Source organism: Rhinopithecus bieti, unplaced genomic scaffold (genome assembly GCF_001698545.2).
Source record: "Rhinopithecus bieti isolate Rb0 unplaced genomic scaffold, ASM169854v2 scaffold_64399, whole genome shotgun sequence".
NCBI lineage: Eukaryota > Metazoa > Chordata > Mammalia > Primates > Cercopithecidae > Rhinopithecus > Rhinopithecus bieti.
Window position 1 is genome coordinate 173,919 of NW_016824323.1, and position 16,339 is coordinate 190,257.

Here is a 16,339-nt window from a genome sequence, read left to right on the forward strand (position 1 = left end):
AAAAAATTAGCTGGGAGTGGTGGTACATGCCTGTAATCCCAGCTACTTGGGAGGATGAGGCAGGAGAATCGCTTGAACCCAGGAGGTGGAAGTTGTGATGAGCCAAGATCACGCCACAGCACTTCAGCCTGGGCAATAAGAGCAAATACAAAAACTAGCCAGGCACGGTGGCTCATGCCTGTGAAACTCCGACTCAAAAAAAAGAAAAAAAAAAAAAAATTTGGCAGGGCATAGTGGCGTGCGCCTGCAATCCCAGCTACACAGGAGGCTGAGGCAGGAGAATCACTTGAACCGGGGAGGCAGAGGTTGCAGTGAGCTGAGATCATGCCACTGTACTCTAGCCTAGGTGACAGAGTGAAACTCTGTCTCGAAAAAAGAAAAAAAAATTAGCCGGGTGTGGTGGTGGGCTCCTGTAGTCCCAGCTACTCGGGAGGCTGAGGCAGGAGAATCGCCTGAACTCAGATAGTAGAGGTTGCAGTGAGTTGAGATTGCGCCACTGCACTCTAGCGTGGGTCACAGAGAGAGACTCAGTCACACACACACAAAGTCCAGTTCTCTCATAATGGCCGTATACACCACAATCTGAACACCAGCAGGAGCTGCAATTCCCAAAGTTGGTATTTTGAGTTAGGCAATGGTAAGGATGGACGGTACTTTAGAGGCAACCCAAATGCCTTGAACTGAAAATTAGGATCTTCCCCATCTCCAAGCCTGAATATTGGACAAGATTTTCTTGCAGAAGAGCAGGAGCTCCCTTATATTTGAATTGTGACAAAGTCTCTTATATTGTCGAATGATTTCTTATTACTTTTTTTTTTGAGATGGAGTCTCACTCTGTCACCCAGTTTGGAGTACGGTGGTACAATCTTGGCTCACTGCAGCTTCTGCCTCCCAGGCTCAAGCAATTCTCGCGCCTCAGCCTCCTGAGTAACTGGGATTACAGGAGTACGCCCCCATGCCCGGCTAATTTCTGTATTTTCAGTAGAGATGGGGTTTCACCATATTGGCAAGGCTGGTCTGCAACTCCTGACCTCAAATGATTTGCCGCGTAGGCCTCCCAAAGTGCTGGGATTACAAGTGTGAGCCACCGCGCCTGGCCTTAATTACTTTTTTTTAAAAAAAGCACTAGGTATGTTTGGGGATCACTAAAAAGCAAGAGTAAGTAGTTATATTTTGGCATTTATAGGTATATACCTATACAATGAATGAAAGAACAACTGCTCTAATGTTATACAGAATACTCGTGGCTTTTGATAAAATTTCCAGGATCAGCATCATACAAAAATTTCAAGGGGTATGTAGTTTATTTTTATTTTTTGAGAGGGAGTCTTGCTGTGTCACTACGCCTGGAGTGCAATGGCGCAACCTTGGCTCACTGCAACGTCCGCCCCCCAGGCTGAAGTGATTCTCCTGTTTCAACTTCCCGAGTAGCTGGAATTATGGACGCCTGCAACCACACCTGGCTAATTTTTATATTTTTAGTAGAGATGGGATTTTACCATGTTGGCTGGGCTGGTCTGGACCACAAATGATCTGCCTCCCTCAGCCTCCCAAAGTGCTGGGATTACAGACATGAGCCACCACATCTGGCCTGTATTTTACTCAATTTTGGTAAAATAAAAAGATAATGTGCTTTGGAAAATTTTAGAATGACAATGATATTAATGAAGAAGTATTTGGGGCCTCACTAAAACCAGCTCATTTTGGAATGATACAGTAGCTTGGAAAGATATTTTAAAATTCTTATTTGTCTATATATTTTATTATTATTATTATTTTTGAGACAGAGTCATGCTTTGTAGCCTAGGCTACAGTGCAGTGGTGCGATCTTGGCTCACTGCAACTTCTGCCTCCTGGGTTCAAGCAATTCCCCTGCCTTAGCCTCCTGAGTAGCTGGGACTACAGGCGCCTGCCACTATGCCCAGCTAATTTTTTGTATTTTTAGTAGAGGCGGGGTTTCATCATGTTGGCCAGGCTGGTCTTGAACTCCTGACCTTGTGATTTGCCTGCCTCGGCCTCCCAAAGTGCTGGGATTACAGGCGTGAGCCACTGTACCTGGTCTCTCAAAGTAGATTTATCACATTGACCAAACTCCTTTTTTGTACAAGGTCTTCTCCCTGAGGACTTGACTTATTTGGGGAATTAAAGTGCTGCAGTGAAGCCTAGAAGTGGACACTAGAGTCCGAAGTTTTTGTCTCCTAATGCTCTGTACAGCACAAGTGAAAACATTTTCACTGCTGAGGCATGGCTTAAAAAAAGTTCGTTTAAACAGCTGCTTTCCTTACAAATATATATTCCACTGGAAGAATAAAAAGAAGCAACATAAACCACAAACCAAGGAGAAACCTCCAAACAAAAGAAACCAGGGACACACAGGGCAAGTCACACTTACTTAAGAGATCCTGACAGCTTGGGCTGCTGAAGAAGTTTATCTGCATGATTCAAAGCCATAAGGTTATCACCCAAAGCCAGAGCCACATAGGCACTGCAAGCAAGTATGGAGCACCTACAACACAAAAGGGAAGGGGCCGAAAATCTCATTTTAAAAATTGATAATGGTTATATTTTCTAAATAGGAAAAAAATGCCCTTTAACTGTGACAATCTGGAAACCAGGAAAGAGGAGAGGAAGCCACGGTACTAATGGTAAGAATTAGATTGATGTATAAAACAATTCTGAAGCATGGTTTGGCTATTTACATAAGTCATCTTCAGCTTTCATCCAATTGACCCACATCACCAACAAAATAACCAAATGGATTACAATACATAGCCTGTATGTATGTATGTATGCATGCATGTATGTATGTATGTGTGTGTATACATATTATATAGAGAGAGCCTAATGAGAACTTACTTCCACAGAAGTTTGCTTTTAATAACCTAGGAATAAAGCTATAGAATCAGATCTTATTCTTTCTACATATATTTGTGATATGCTAAGAAATAATTAACTTACTAAAGCATTCATTTACTCTAAATGTTCTTTTCTCAACCAATTAAGTCTACAGTTCTTGCTAAACAACAGTATCAAGAGTAACTAAAAAATTGTATTCACACAGTTACTATTTTTCTAAATGAATACTGAAGGAAAAAAACAGGTAAAACAAACATATGTGAAGACAACATTTAAGTTACATTGATTTTGCTAAGTTGGATTGGAAATCTAAGTTTCTATAGTTTGGTTTTCTACTTAACAGACAGCTCATTTAAAACAAGTCTGGTTAAAGACTTAACACTAATAGATCACTTGAATGTTAAACAACTGCTCCGCAAAGCAATCTTAAAATAAACGCTTGTCAAATAGAAATGAAGTCTGAATGGCGAACCACAAAAGACCTGACTCAGATACAGGGTTTTGAGTTATGTTTACAAATTACAATACACATATGTATCATTAAGTGCATTCAGGTTGTAATTTTAGTCTAAGGAAGAATGTAACCAGCATATCACCACAGAGTTTTAAAATGCTCTAAAATCCTCTGACTAGAAATGGCTCTTCCTATAAAAAGCACAGCTGGGCAAATTCAAAAGTATTCTGTTTCCTCTTCACTTGCTAACTTTCGGTTCCTAGAATCTTAGAAAACTACCCTAGAATTTGGTTCCCAGAATCTTAGAAAGGCAGCCCCTCAACTCTTAATGACACAGAAAAGTAGACTGGTCCTGAAGAAGCATAAGGAAATTGAGGTTTATGCCTTATACTACCATGGGAGGGCTGAAAGACTGTCTAGTGTGGTTCCTTAACTGATGCGGAAACTGAGACTCAAAGTGGTTAAACATAGTCTTTAACTTAGTGTGTGATTAGTTAGGACTAACATTTGACATTGTAGACTCCCAATCCGCTATTCTTCCCATCTAATCACATTGCTTCTTCATTAACTCACAAGACCACTTACAAAAAACACAACAGAAAAGATTCTTGTACATTGTAATTTTTCTAAGTTCTAGGCATACACAACACAGGTATTCTTTTTTTTTTTTTTTTTTTTTTTTGAGACGGAGTCTCACTCTGTTGCCCAGGCTGGAGTGCAGTGGCCGGATCTCAGCTCACCGCAAGCTCCGCCTCCCGGGTTTAGGCCATTCTCCCGCCTCAGCCTCCTGGGTAGCTGGGACTACAGGCGCCCGCCACCTCGCCCGGCTAGTTTTTTGTATTTTTTTAGTAGAGACGGGGTTTCACCGTGTTCGCCAGGATGGTCTCGATCTCCTGACCTCGTGATCCGCCCTTCTCGGCCTCCCAAAGTGCTGGGATTACAGGCTTGAGCCACCGCGCCCGGCCACAACACAGGTATTCTAACTTCTCTTTTTAAACAGGAAGAAAAGTTTAATCCAAACACAAAGTTTATATTTTGTCCCTGAGTACATAATTTTAAATCTGAATCTTGTTACAGAGGATAGTAATTTGAGAGCAAGCAAGCAGTGCCACTTCCAAAGGAATTTTCCTGGCAAGCCTACTATCAATATCTCTGGCTCTCCAACAGCTGGCTTTACCACCAAGGCTGTCCCATGGCCAGTCCCTACAATGAACCCTCCCCATGAAGGAAGACTCAGGGACCAGTGGCAGGAGGCTAGTTCTCTCCCATCTTCAGAAGCATGTTAGTAGTTAAGTCTATGTGGCAAGACTGGTGACTTCATTTCTCCTTTTGGCTTATTTGTATTTTTATTTTAAAATGGCAATGACATTCATTCATTCAAGAAGTATACTGAGTAACTACAACATATCAGATATGTACTGCTTATGAACAAAAAAAGACTATTAAAGGTCTGGTCTACAGAGGCTCAAGACCATTAGTGGCTGGGCACGGTGGCTCACGCCGTAATCCCAGCACTTTGGGAGGCCAAGGCAGGTGGATCACCTGAAGTCAGGAGTTCGAGACGAGCCTGACCAACATGGAGAAACCCCGTCTCTACCAAAAATACAAAATTAGCCAGGCATGGTGGAACATGCCTGTAATCCCAGCTACTCGGGAGGCTGAGGCAGGAGAATCGTTTGAACCCTGGAGGCAGAGGTTGCAGTGAGCTGAGATTGCACCATTGCACTCCAGCCTGGGCAACAGGAGTGAAACTCTGTCTCAAAAAGAAAAAAAAAATTGTCACAGGGGTGTTAATTCTTACAAAAAGAGAGGTACAGCAGGCTGCAGAGTATATAACAATGGACTCAACCTTACCAAGTGAGTCCAAAATGAGGAGATGACACTTAGCTGAACTGTGAAAGACAAGTAGGACTAGTTCACCAACTAACATGTTACTTGGCATCTCCATTTGGCTGCCTAATAGGCATCTCAACTTATCGTGGTCACACTGAACTCTTGATCTTCCCCCTCCCCGCCCTCTCCACTTCGTCCACCTTCTCCTCCTGAGGTGTTCACCATCTCAGGAATGGCAACTTCATCCTATTCATTCCTCAGGCTAAAACCTTCAGAATCATCCTTAATGTCTCCCTTTCTGTCACACCCCATATGCAGTGCCAGCTTTACCTGAAGCTAATGAAGTTTTAGCCTCAGGAACCCTCATATTCCAAGGCCCTAGAAAGGCCCCTAGGAATGTGTTCACATTGTCATATACTTTTGTAAAATTTGGGACAATAAGATATTCTTACTGCAGTCAGTTAAGACCACTGTCTCTTTCCATTCCAAATTTCATTCCATCATGTTTCCCCTTGTATTAGGTGCTGTTGGAGTGACCAAGGACATTTTTGGGATCCTGCTTAGGTAAAGTTGAGTTAGCGATATATTTAGCTGGGCTTTGGCAAGATACATTTATGTGGTTTGCAGTCACTTCCTTGCATACTGCATACTGCTGTCCCAATAAAAGGTTGGCTTCCTGGAACACCCCTTACAGCCAATGTGCTGACTCACCTGGTGTAGTGACAGAACAGTAGAGAACCAGAAGTCATATTGTGATATGAATCTGTCCTATGGTACTTGACACTAGAAGCACGGAGGTAGTGGAGGTGACACAAGGTTTGAAATGTACACAGCCAGAAGCTAGACTGTGGAAAATCCTTCTAAAACATAGACTTGTATGCAGAAGATTTGGTTCTTACTGATGCCTAGATCAAAATGGGATTTTTCATGCCGAGGCAGGCGGATCACTTGAGCTCAGGTGTTCGAGACGAGCCTGGGCAACATGACAAAACCCTGTCTCTACAAAAAAAATATAAAAATTAACCAGGCTTGGTGGCGTGAACCTGTATTGTAGTCCCAGCTAGTTGAGAGGCTGAGGTGGGAGGATTGCTTGAGCCTGGGAGGTCGAGGCTGCAGTGAGTTGTGATTGTGCCACTGCACTCCAGCCTGGGCAACAGAGCAAGACCCTGTCTCCAAAAAAGGGATGCATTAACGGTTAAGAATATACTGGACAATGCAGCATACAGAATTATAAGTGCAGCATACTCTTTTTTTATGGGAATATCATTAAATAGAATTGATCTGAATTCCTATGTTTATAGGACACAGACCTGAGGCAGTACTACAACCAATGAGTATGTGTGTGAAGTCACGGATTTTATGAATCCCAGCATATCAAATCACGTGTTAGAGCATCTGACTCATCTTGTCCTGACAAAGTCTACCCAATTGGCATAATTTTTCTTATTTTATATACACACTCACATTTGCACTTTATTTTGTATGTTTTTTAAACAAGGCCCACAAACTAGATAAGTTTCAGATCCTACATATAGGATATGGCCCTGCTCACACTTTATATCTAACCAGCAAGTCAAGATGGTTATACTGTCAAAATATGTCCATAATCCAGCCCCTTCTCACCACCTCGAATGCTACTACTCTGGCCCAAGCCACCATCATCTCTCACTTGGATTACTGTACTATCCTCCCGTACAGTCTTCCTGCTTCATCTTCCCCTACCCACATCTTCCCTTGAGTCTATTCTCAACATTGCATAGAGGGATGTTTGAATACAATTAATTAGATTATATAACTATTCTGCTCAAACCCCACCAATAGCTTCACAATTCACTCAGAGAAAAAAAGACATACTCCATAAAGTGGCCTCCCAGCCCCTTCACAGTCTAGGCTCCGGCTGTCTTTTCAGTACCATCTCTTACCGTGCTTGGCCTTGCTTACTCCACTTCAGCCATACCATCTTCTTTGCCATTCCTCTAACACAGCATGCAAGAGTCCCCCTCACAAGTTTGCAATGACGACTTCCTCTCCCTAGAATGTTCTTCCCTCGGATATCCACGTGGCTTATTCTCTCACCTTCTTCAAGTCTTTGCTTAAATATCACCCTCTCAAGGAGGCTTACCTTGAACTTGCCATTGAAAATTTCACCAACCCACCCTCTTCTGTACTGTAGATCCTGCTTACCTTGCTCTCTACCTTTTCTTTTTTCCATAGTACTTATTACCTTCTAAAATACCATGCGGTTTACTTATTTATTGCCTTCATTAATTTTTCTCTCTCTCCTCTGGCTAGAATGCAAGCTCCACAAGCATAGGAATCTCTATTTTGTTCAGTGCTATATCCCCAATACTTAGAACAGTGCCCAGCACCAGGTAGGCACTCAATAAGTATTTGTTGAGTGGATAAATAAATGAATAAAGAGTTGTCCAGGCAGAGGGAGGAGCATGTGCAAAGATCCAGAGATGAATGAGTGTTTGGCTTACTCAAGAAACTTAAAGAATCCTCAAGTAGAAAGATCAAAAATGAGAGTGACTCAAGTTGAGTCTGGCAAGACAGGCAGGAACAAGAGGATGAAGGGCTCTGTAGACCAGAATAAAGATACTGAACTTTAGAGCAAAGAAAATCCATCAAGGAGTCATAAACAAGGGAGTGGTGTGATTGTAGTTTGGAGAGGCCATTGGCAGTTGTGTAGGAAACAGATTGAGGGTGGGCAGACTGGAGGCAGAGAGACCAGTTAGGAGGCTAGAAGAGTAGTCCAGGCAAGAGTATACAGTGTCAGACCAGTTTGCTGGGGACAGTGGATATGGAGAGAAATTGAAAAATATTAAAAGTATTGAGGAAGTGAAATAAAAAAGCCCTGAATATGAACCAAAGGAAGAAGGGGTTTTGATAAGAAGGGGATGATAATGTGTGCTAACTGCAGCTATAAGGTTAAGAGAATAAAGACTGAAAATTGTCTATTGGGATTTAGTGACAGGGAAATAATTGGTGATCTTGTCAAGAGCATTTGCCACAAAATGGAGATGCTGAAAGTCAATCTGGAGTGTAATGCCAAGTGAGTGAGGTCTGAGGACATAGAGGCCACTCCTAATATCTGCAAAGCACCTGACACCTAGTAGGCTCTGAGTAGGTGCCACTTACCTCTCTCCCTTCTCTGTATTATGATGTGGCAGAACTGTGACAGTATTGCTAATTAAACAAACTCCAAGTAAAGAAAACATGTTAACATATTAAAATAATACCATATGTAGTTAAATATTTACTATTTCTTTGGCATCATATTTCTTAAGGTAAAATATTAAATTCAAATATTACTGAGGGAAACAGCTGGTACTGAATATTCAAGCTCCCAGAGGAACACATTAATGAATCATTTAAAAAACTGGACAGCTTCACATGTAATCTGTTCAAGGAATAGAAACACAGTCTTTTCTCAATTATTGTCTTATGAAATGAATATAAATTCCTGATTAGTCTGTTCCCAAAATGGAAATGGCCTTTTGACATTACAGTAATAAATGTTTGTTATAAGAAATTCAGGCATTAACTTAGTGTATAAAGAAGAAACAGGGTACAGAGTTTCAATGTTGCAAGAAAAGAACTGTTCTGTGGGATGCATGGAGGTGGTGGCTATACTACAGTGTGAATATACTTGATGCCAGCAAACTGTACATTTACAAATTGTTAAAATGAAAAAATTTATGCTGTGTATATTTTACCACACTTTTTTTTTTTTTAAGTACCTTTTTTACAAAAGAAGAAAAGGGGCCGGGCGTGGTGGCTCACGCCTGTAATCCCAGCACTTTGGGAGGCCAAGGCGGGTGGATCACTTGAGGTCAGGAGCTCGAGACCAGCCTGGACAACATGGTGAAACCCCATCTCTACTAAAAATACAAAATTAGCTGGGCGTGGTGGCAGGCACCTGTAATCTCAGCTACTCGTGAGGCACAAGAATTGTTTGAACCTAGGAAGCGGAGGTTGCAGCGAGCCAAGACGGCGCCATTGCACTCCAACCTGGGTGACAAGGGCTAAACTCCGTCAAAAGAAGAAGAAGAAGAAGAAGGAGAAGAAGATCCTCTAATTCCATTGCTTAAATGGGCATATAGTATTTCTCCTTCCTTCATTCATTCAATAGATATTTATTGGATGTCTGCTATGTGCCAAGCACGTGTCTAGATGCCGTGGATACATTAGTGAACAAATTAAGGTCCTCTCCCTTGTGGAACTTACTTCTTATGGGAGAGAAAGAAAATATATAAATATACAGGGAAGTATATATTGTATCAGATGTGATAAGTGATACAGAGAAAAATAAGGCAGAGAAGGGAGATAATGAGTGATGGGGAGACTGCAATTTTATATAAGGAAGGTCTCACTGATAAGGTGACATTTGAGCAGAGACCTGAAAGAACTGAGGGGGTAAGTCATGCAGATATCTGAAAGAAGAGCTTCCAGGTAGGGGGAATAGCCAATGCCAATGCTCCAAGATAGAAGTATGTTTACTCCATTCCAAAGAGGCTAGAATGGAGCAGGTTAGGAGAGAGGAGTAGGAAAGGAAGTCAGAGAGATTTGTGGGAGCACGGGTCACATAGGTCTCTGAAGGGCAAAAAAAAAGGACTTTGGATTTTACTCTGAGTGACGATGGAAACCACTGGAGAGTTCTGAGTAGAGGAGAGACCAGATAGGACTTGGCTTTAAAATAATCGCTCTGGCTATTCTGTTCACATTAGACTACAAGAGGACAAGGGAAGAAGCAAGAAGAAAAATTAGGAGGCTATTGCAATAATCCAGGCAAAAAATGAGGGTGGCTGAGACCAGAGCGGTGGGAGTGGAAATGGCGAGAAGTACTCAGATTCTGTACAGATATTGAAGGTAGAGTCAATAGTATTTGCTAAAAGACTGGATTTTATAAGGAGGATAGACCTAGGCTTGTGTGGCCTAACATACAATTTGGGGGGTTCTCTGTTAAGAAGAACAATAAAAAATTAGGTACAAAAGTGAGTATTTCTTTAAACTGAGAAAAGAAATCACAATATATTATGAATTTATAAAAGCTTACAAATACTACAAACATCAGAACATCTAGAAAAATAATTTAATATTAACCTCCTGACACACTCCCTATAACTTTCTCATATTGTAGGTTGCATACCGTTTGTTTCCCTGCCATATGATGATTTTATAACGTTTTCTATAAAAAGAATAGAAAGATAACTTTGTCTTTCCTTTAACATTATTAACCAAAATTTGCATTTTATTGTCATTTTTATTTTGTTTAATAAGTTTTAATCCCATTGTAATATATAAGAAGTTTTGACAGCTAGTCTCTTTCTTTCAGTTTAAATATTTGCTTTCTTCCTTCTTTTTCATATTTAAATTAGGGTTATCAAATCTGAAGAACAACCAAAATTCATCTGAAATAAAGCATTTATAAGAAATTGCAGTGTATTGAAAAGGACACTTCATAGGGGGGTGTATTGAGTTATGTAATTATCAAATCACTTTTAATACTGCATACATTGAGTTACTGATTAATATGTTTAGGCTTTTTGTGATTGGAACACTTGTTTCTTCAGGTTATTTTCCCGTGTTCGTGACAACTGCATATGCCATTTCATCTGAAACTGCCAGTCTTCATCAGAATAAGATGAGTCAGATACACTAAAACATGATCCAATATGTTAAAATGCATAAAACATGCAAATTCATACATAGACAAAAATCATGATTTGTAATACTGCTACAGGCTTATGCTCTGAAAACAAAGCATTTCTGATAAGTTCTATGTCACAAGATTTCCATATAAAATGATGTGGCCACTATGGAAAACAGTATAGCAGTTCCTCAGAAAACAGAATTACCATGTGATCCAACAATCCTACTTCTGGATATTTATCCAAAAGAATTAAAATTGGGGTCTCAAAAAGATATTACCTCTCCCATTTTGACTGCAGCATTATTCACAATAGCCAAGATGTGGAAACAACCTAAATGTCCATCAGCAGATGAATGGATGAAGAAAATGAAATATAAATACAATGGAATGTTAACCAGCCTGAAAAAGAAGAAAATCCTGCCATATGTGACAACATGGATGAACCTGTAGGGCATTATGCTAAAGGAAATAAGCCAGGCATAGAAGCACAAATACTGCATGATTCCACTTATATGTGGTATCTAAAATTATCAAACTTGGCTGGGCATGGTGGCTCATACCTGTCTGTAGCACTTTGGGAGGCTGAGGCAGGAGGATTGCTTCAGCCTAGGAGTTCAAGACCATCGTGGGGGGACATAGTGAGACCCCATGTCTACAAAGAAAAGAAAATAAATCTGAGCATGGTGGCATACACCTGTAGTCCTAGCTACTCAGGAAGCTGAGGCAGGAGGATCCCTTAAGCCCGGGAGTTCGAGGCTACAGTAAGCTAGGATTGCACCATTGCACTCTAGCCTGAGTGACACAGTGAGACCCTATCTCTAATAAAATAAAATAGTTAAACTCATAGAACCAGAGTTGAATGGTGGTTGCCTGGGGCTTATGGGAAAGGGAAGTGGGGAGTTGTTGTTCAACAGGTATGAAGTTTCAGTTCTTCAAGATGAAGATTTTCTAGAGCTCTGCTGCAAAACATTGTCCCTCCAGCTAGCAATACTGTATTGTTTAGTTTAAAATATATTAAGAGGGTAGATCTTATGTTAAGTGTTATTACCACAATAAAAAAACATATGTTGTGTTTATAGTTACACATGCTGCATTATTGAGTATATTAGTGACAGAAGAAAACTCCCATTCTGACTAGGAGGAACCGAGTCCTCCATATATAGTTTTACATGTCCAGTGAATCATTTTCCACAGACTAGTTTCTGGCTCTGTACATTCCAAATCTATTTCTCCTCAACTACACATACTCCCAATGCTGGGTGCTATAGGAGGTGTCGGTATTTGAGATATGCTCTTTGGCCCTGCACCACTAGCCAGCATAGTAAGGTAACTGAGGTGAGAGTATTTCTGGAAGCCACTCCTTATGCTGAGATGGTTAACAGTGTTATAGAGGTAACTGCCAGCCATGTAAATATATCTGATTAAATCAAAAATAAATGTAAACCCAATTAAATTTCTCCTCTGCATGATCCCAACAACGTTCACAGCCAACCCAATGCCAATCCTGCCATGAAGGAAGAGTGATACAGGGGGAAGTCAGAGTGAAAAGAGACAGCTGTCTTAACTGATTGTAATTAAAATATTTTACTTTTGTAAATTTTACAAACGCATATGACTGTGTTATCCCACCATAAGGAGCCTTGTGTCTCGTAAGGAGCTCCTGCAAATGAGCGGCTCTGATGCTTACGCTTCATTAGCTTCACAGTAAATTTGGTACTAGATGTGGAGTGTATGAGAGAGAGGAGTCAACGATGATGCCAAAGTTTTTGGTTTGAGCAACTGGATGAGTGAAGTTGTCATTTACTGAGATGTAGAAGACTAAGAGAAGATAAGTTATGGGGATGACACCTGAAGGTTCAGTCTGGAACAGGAAAAGTAGTTTAAGATGTCTATAACACAGCTAAGCCATGTCAAGTAGGCAGTTGGATGTATGAATCTGGAGTTTAGGAGAGAGGATTAGCTGAAGAAGTGAATTAGGCAGACAGCAACACGTGGATTATATTTGAAGCCATGAGATTAGATATGGAGCAAGGAGAGTGAGAGAAAATAGGTGGACCAAGACCAAGCCCTTGGGAAATTCTAATGTTGGAGAAGTTGGGGAAAAGAAGAGGGATGAATAAAAGAGACAAAGAAAGGAATCAATGTGGTCAAAAGAAACCAGGAGAGCATGAGGTCCTGGAAGCCAACTGAAAAAGTGCTTCAAAGTCGGAGTGATCAGCTATTTCAAGTAATGTTAGGACTCACAAGAGGTGGTTGGAGTGAGTCAAAGAGAGTGGACAGAATAAACAACCTACAGAATGGGAGAAAATATTTGCAAACTATATATCCAACAAAGGACTAATATCCAGAATCCACAAGGAACTCAAATCAAGAAAAAGCAAATAATCCCATTAAAAAGTGGACAAATGACATAAACAGACACTTCTCGAAGAAGATACACAAATGTCCAACAGGTATATAAAAAAATGTTCAACATTACTAATCATCAGGGAGATGCAAATTAAAACCACAATGAGATAAAAACACAGTGAGAAAAACCCAGCCAGAATGGCCATTATTAAAAGTCAAAAAACAATAGATGTTGGTATGGATGCAGTAAAAGGGAACACTTTTACACTGCTGGTGGGAATGTGAATTAGTACAACCTCTATGGAAAATAGTATGGAGATTTCTCAGAGAACTAAAAGTAGCTCTACCATTCGATCCAGCAATCCCACTATTGGGTATCTACCCAACAGAAAAGAAGTCATTATATTAAAAAGACACTAGCACACATGTGTTTATCACAGCATTATTCACAATTGCAAAAATGTGGAATCAACCTAAGTGCCCATCAACTGATGAGTGAATAAAGAAAATGTTGTCTAGTCACAATAGCAAAGACATGGAATCCACCTAAATGCCCATCAATGATAGACTGGATAAAGAAAATGTGGTACATATACACCATGGAATACTATGCAGCCATAAAAAAGGAATAAGATCATGTCCTCTGCAGGGACATGGATGGAACTGGAGGCCATTATCCTAACACAGGAAAAGAAAACCAAATACCACATATTCTCACTTATAAATGGGAGCTAAATGATGAGAACACATGGTCACATAGAGGAGAATGGTATACACAGGGGCCTATTGGAGGATGAAGGGTAGGAGGTAGGAGAGGATCAGGAAAAATAACTAATGGGTACTAGGCTCAATACCTGGGTGATGAAATAATTTGCACAATAAACTCCCAAAACACAAGTTTATCTGTGTAACAAATAATGTACCCCTGAACTTAAAATAATTTTTTTAAAAAAGAAAATGTGGTATATATACACCATGGAGTACAAACTACTCAGCTATCAAAAAATAACAAAATAATGTATTTTGCAGCAACTTGGATGAAACTGGAGGCCATTATCCTAAGTGAAGTAACTCAGGAATGGAAAACCAAAAACCTCATGTTTGCCCTTATAAGCGGGAGCTAAGCTATGGGTATGCAAAGGCATACAGAGTGGTATAATGGACACTGGAGACTCAGAAAGGGAGGAGGGTGGGAGAGGGTAAAGAAGGAAAAAAATTACCTATTGGGTACAATGTGCACTATTTGGGTGACAGGTACACTGAAAAACCAGACTTCACCACTATACAATTCATCCATGTAGCCAAAAACCACTTATACCCCCTGTGTTAGGTCATCCTCGCATTGCTATAAAGAAATACCTGAGACTGGCTAATTTATAAAGAAAGGAGGTTTAATTTGGCTCATGGTTCTGCAGGCTGTACAGGCATGGCACCAACATCTGCTCAGCTCCTGGTGAGGGCTTCAGGGAGCTTCCAATCATAGGAGAAGGTGAAGAGGAGCGAGCATATCACATGGTAAGAACAGGAGCAAGAGAGAGAAGGTGGGGAGGTGCTAATGTTGGAGACATTTAAACAACCAGATCTTGCATAAACTCAGAGCAAGAACTCACTTATCACCTAGAGGATGGCACCAAAGCCATTCATGAGGCATCCACCCCCATGATCCAATACCTCCGACCAGGACCTATCTCCAACACTGGGGACTGTATTTCAAAGTGAGATTAGGAAGGGACAAATATCCAAACCATATCAACCCCTAAAGCTATTGAAATAAAAGAAAGAAAGATAGAAATAATCTAAAGTTAGCTTGTAATTATGGTTGCATAGCTCTATAAATATACTAAAAAGCTTGGAATTGTACAGTTGAAATATGTGATGATTATTTCATATAAAATATACCCCAGGTAAAGCCTTTTAAAATAAACATCAAAAGTACCAGAGACAGTGATCATACTTTGTGGTTTGGAACTTGCTTTTCTCAGTAATAGTTCTTGGGAATTTTTTTCCTATCGGTGCATATAGATCTACTTCATTAATTTTAAAAGTTGCTTAGTTAAGTGGTACCATATTTATTTACCCAATTCCCTTTGATGGACATTTTGGTTGTTATCTCCTTGGTAATCATAAATAATGCTGCAATTAATATCTTTGAACATATTTTTATGCATGTGCAAAATACAGATTTTTGATTTCTGGAATTGTTAAATAACAAGTATGCACATTTTGAGTTTTGACACATTACCAAATTGCACTCAATTGACTTTTCTCATCAGTAATATCTCAGAATGCCCATTCCACACACCATTTTAAGCACCGGATACTAATAATCTTTTAATCTTTGCCTGGTAGGTTTGTAAAAATAGCAATGTGATTTTAATTTGCATGACTTTGATCACCAGTGAAGCAGAACACATTTTAATCTTTATTTCCATTTGTATTTCTTACTTTGTGTCACAACTGGGTCCTTTGCCAATTTTTTCTACTTAAACGTGTACCTTTTTACGTTAATCAATTAGTTAGAATCATCTCATATAGGTTGCAAATATTTTTTTTCTAAATATATTGTTTGAATTTCAACATTATTTATGGTATTTTAATAGAGTTTTAAAATGTGGTCTATGCTTTCATTCTTTTCTTTTAATGCTTTCTCCCTCCAGCATCACATCTGATTGGTTTTTTGTTTTGTTTTTTTTTTTAACAAAAGCCAGAGAAATAGGTTTTCAGATTATTAACCCAAAGCTTAAAGAAAGCACGTTCCCTTTTCATAGCTAATCAGGTATCTGCAATGGAAACAAAATTGTCCCTCCCCATTCCCAACTTTAATCAAAATGTTTTTCTCCTTATGTTACTGGCAAAAAAACCACTGCCTAATTGAGACTTCTGTGTATTCAATTAATGCTTCTGTGCATTTGGCCTGACAATGCCCAGGGGCTAATGGGACCGTGTGCTATCTTTAACAAAGATGAGAGTACAAACATGAGTAAGACAGCCTATTATGGGCTTTCTGGGGCCTTTTAAAAATATTACATTTTCAGTATGTGAATTACACCAAATGGTGGCAACACAGGTTTCTGGGGTTTAATGCATTTCTGTTCATTCCGTTTATAAAGCAAAATTGAAATAAAGTAATTCTATTCCAAAATATGTTTTAATCATGAGTTTTTGAAAGCTCTTTAGGTAAGATGTTTTTG

At 39.8% G+C, this 16,339-nt stretch overlaps 1 protein-coding gene across 1 annotated transcript in view; it reads right to left on the reverse strand.

The window, feature by feature from the left end:
* LOC108522178 (CCR4-NOT transcription complex subunit 10-like) overlaps nucleotides 1-2,556 on the reverse strand; it is a 16,473-nt gene extending 13,917 nt beyond the window's left edge. Inside the window, exon 1 of the mRNA XM_017862236.1 lies at nucleotides 2,393-2,556. Within this exon, the coding sequence (XP_017717725.1) occupies nucleotides 2,393-2,541 (149 nt within the window). The 5' untranslated portion in view covers nucleotides 2,542-2,556. The remainder of the gene's footprint in view (nucleotides 1-2,392) is intronic.
* Nucleotides 2,557-16,339: the final 13,783 nt, after the last annotated feature.